Raw genomic sequence first — 3008 nt, 5'->3', positions numbered from 1 at the left:
AATGATATAATTAAATTGTATTATAATTATATAAAATGTATTTTTTGAAGGAAACCAATTTTTTAAATATATTTGTTTGGCAGATCACATTATATATATACATATCTCCCCTGTTTGTTTTCGACTCATGACGCAGTGTCACTACATTTTTAATTAAATAACATCCTAAATAATTTCATAACTAAATATTTCATAACTTTGAGTTTAGAATCAACTGAATAACACTTTGACAAATATAATCGTTAAATTATCAATTAAAATATTATTAACAAAATGTAAAACGTAAATAAGGGACTATAATATTATCTTCTTTTCTATATAATATCATTATTTCTTAGAAAAATTGATCGTTATGTATTGAACAATAAGTTTCACCAAAAAGAGAAGGAATAAAATATAAAAATAATTGCATCTTTTTAGGAAAATTACAATGTGCTATTTAATTCTTATGATGCTCACTCTTTCATACATGACTTTGGTATCCTTATTGACGGACTTCAGAAAAAGAAAATTAACGTTCAAAGCATGGTTCCCGTTTGACTACTCGTTCTCCGTGATGTATTATATTTTGTATATATTCATCAAACGATCAGTTTGATATTAACCTGTTTCTTGAACATCGCCGGTGATTGTTTCTTCTCCGGATTAATGTTACACGTTTGCTGCCAGTTCGAGTTCTTACAGTACCGTCTGTCAAATATCGCAAATAATCAAGCTAAGCTACGCGAATGCGTGATTCACCATGACCATATATTCGAGTCAGTTTCCTACATACATTAATTAATATTAATGTAAGCAACGACATTTCATATTTATATTTTATTCAATCGCCAGATACGCCGTGAACTTGAATAATAAATTAGTAAATATCATCGGCAGCCAATTCATAGGGTCCTGCTTGGTAGTGTGTTGCCTGCTCCTTCGTTTAACAATAGCAGCTGTTAATAATGTCGAAACCATAATGTGCATAGGTTGCGCGTTAATGCCGACCTTCTCCTACTGTTGGTTCGGAAATGAAGTGAAACTAAAGGTAAATTTACGTATAAAGTCAGCGCGAAGAAAAAAATCTAACAGGATGTAATGTTTCACCGTATGTTTGTCTGCTTAGAGTATGGAATTGTCGGAAAGTATTTATAAAATGGAATGGCCGGATTACAGTAACAACGTAAAGAAGGGTTTCTTGATTATTATGAATCGCGCGACTCTAATACCCATAAAATTCACCAGTGCATATATCATTCCTCTGAATCTCGAGACTTTCGTGACGGTCAGTCTAACTAGTTGGTCACGTAATTATCAATTTGATAAGTTTGTTCACAACAGTTGACTCAATCTGTATAACGCTCGATTGTTGCAGGTGATTAAGACATCATATTCGATATTCAATCTAATGCGACAGACACAAGATGGATAATAGAGAAATAGTCCGCACAACTGGTGGCTTTATATCTGACTTGAGCAACAATTAATTAAGATTAGCGATTTGATTATCTTAGCGAAATGTATGTAATTTTGGTCAAAGTGAGACAAATCGAATTAACAGTATGAACTGAAATACTGATTAATAATATATAATTGTAGCTTGTAGAAGTTGTATTTGTTGCATAAATGCAACTAGCAGAATATATATATATTGTAGAATTAGTAGTATACAAACTATAGAATTATACAATTGCAGTAACTTGAAGAAATAAAGAAAATAAAATGACTGAAAACATTTTGATCGCTTTAACATTTTCATATTTTGTATCGCACTTTACTTAATTTTCATCTAATTAACGTTTAAATTGGTACATACATACAGGGTACGTCAACTAAATCCGGACAAATTTCAATTTGAGTTTCCCGGCATATTTTACTCCAGTGCTAAGTTGATATTTGTGTCCGAGTAAGTTAAAACAATGTTCTGACTAAACATAACCTCAAAATGGCTGAGAAGTCGGCAAGGGCCCCGGAAGTTGTCCAAAGGACCCAAAAGCTAATTGCGGAAGACCCAGGCTGTCTCTCAGGAAATTGACAATTTAGGGTGTGAATGAGTCTACCATGCGTCAAATAGCCGAATCCTTTTTGTTTCCTCTCCTCCGGTGTTCCGGCTCGGGGTGTTCTTAGACTAAAACAAAATATAGCAGCCGCGGATCCTGTCTCGTGAACTACCGGTTCACAACAGTCAAAAATAATAAATTCGGTCGCCTTCTCTCGTGAGAAGGCGTGAGTTTCCGGCTCCTCCTCGGCCAGGCTACGGCCTGAGTGACGAGCAAAAATTTGCATCGTCACAACACATAAATAATATCCAAAGCTGCATACACTTCTTTATAATATTACTATTGCGTGTTTCAGTATGTGATCTCTTCTTCCGTTTTCATTGCATGAGTAAAACTCATATCAATAACGACGCCAAGGGTACCGCAGAAATCAATATACGACAGTGGTATACACGATCATATGATTTGAAATTGAATGGTAGATAAAGACTGTAATTACACCTTGCAATCGAGTGTATACAAGGGTTACTGTTAGATCATCGTGATGACAATTTTATGCGTATGGTCTATCGCCGCTAGCCGAGACTTGTTAATTTTTTATAATGTACCACGAATAGGGTTAAAGTAATGTTTCATGCTTGACGTGCAATTGAAACAAACATCGATAAAATAATCTATTAATGAGAATACATAGAGTCTACCTTTTGTTTCTGCCTTTTTTCTGAACTGCGCTCTTCGTAACTAGAATTTATGGACAAAAAGTAATTTTATAATAAAAGTCTTCGGGAGAATAGATAGTAATTTATAAAAGTATTATTTCACGACGAGGGACACAGTTGCCAGTTTCACATTACGATAATAATGATATAAAGTTGTACACGAAGGAAAAATCCCGATAGGGACGATTGTCGATAAAAAGTCAAAGAAATTTATACACATTCTGAGTTTACCGTTCCCCCATAACGTATTTTGACTTTCTCGCTTGATACGTGGATATTACTGTCTGAAATTTCGTGTATAGTAATT

The 3008-nt window shown here is 34.0% G+C and overlaps 1 protein-coding gene across 1 annotated transcript; it reads left to right on the top strand.

The window, feature by feature from the left end:
• The first annotated feature begins 961 nt into the window (after positions 1 to 961).
• On the top strand, positions 962 to 1414 carry LOC106751335 (odorant receptor Or2-like). The gene is made up of 3 exons (XM_014632218.1): positions 962 to 1030; positions 1109 to 1267; positions 1358 to 1414. The coding sequence occupies exons 1-3, from the start codon at positions 962 to 964 to the stop codon at positions 1412 to 1414; spliced, it is 285 nt and encodes a 94-aa protein (XP_014487704.1).
• The last annotated feature ends 1594 nt before the right edge of the window (positions 1415 to 3008 follow it).

Source organism: Dinoponera quadriceps, unplaced genomic scaffold (genome assembly GCF_001313825.1).
Source record: "Dinoponera quadriceps isolate SergipeBrazil2010 unplaced genomic scaffold, ASM131382v1 scaffold11461, whole genome shotgun sequence".
NCBI classification, from domain to species: domain Eukaryota; kingdom Metazoa; phylum Arthropoda; class Insecta; order Hymenoptera; family Formicidae; genus Dinoponera; species Dinoponera quadriceps.
This window is presented reverse-complemented; position numbering and strand designations above follow the sequence as displayed.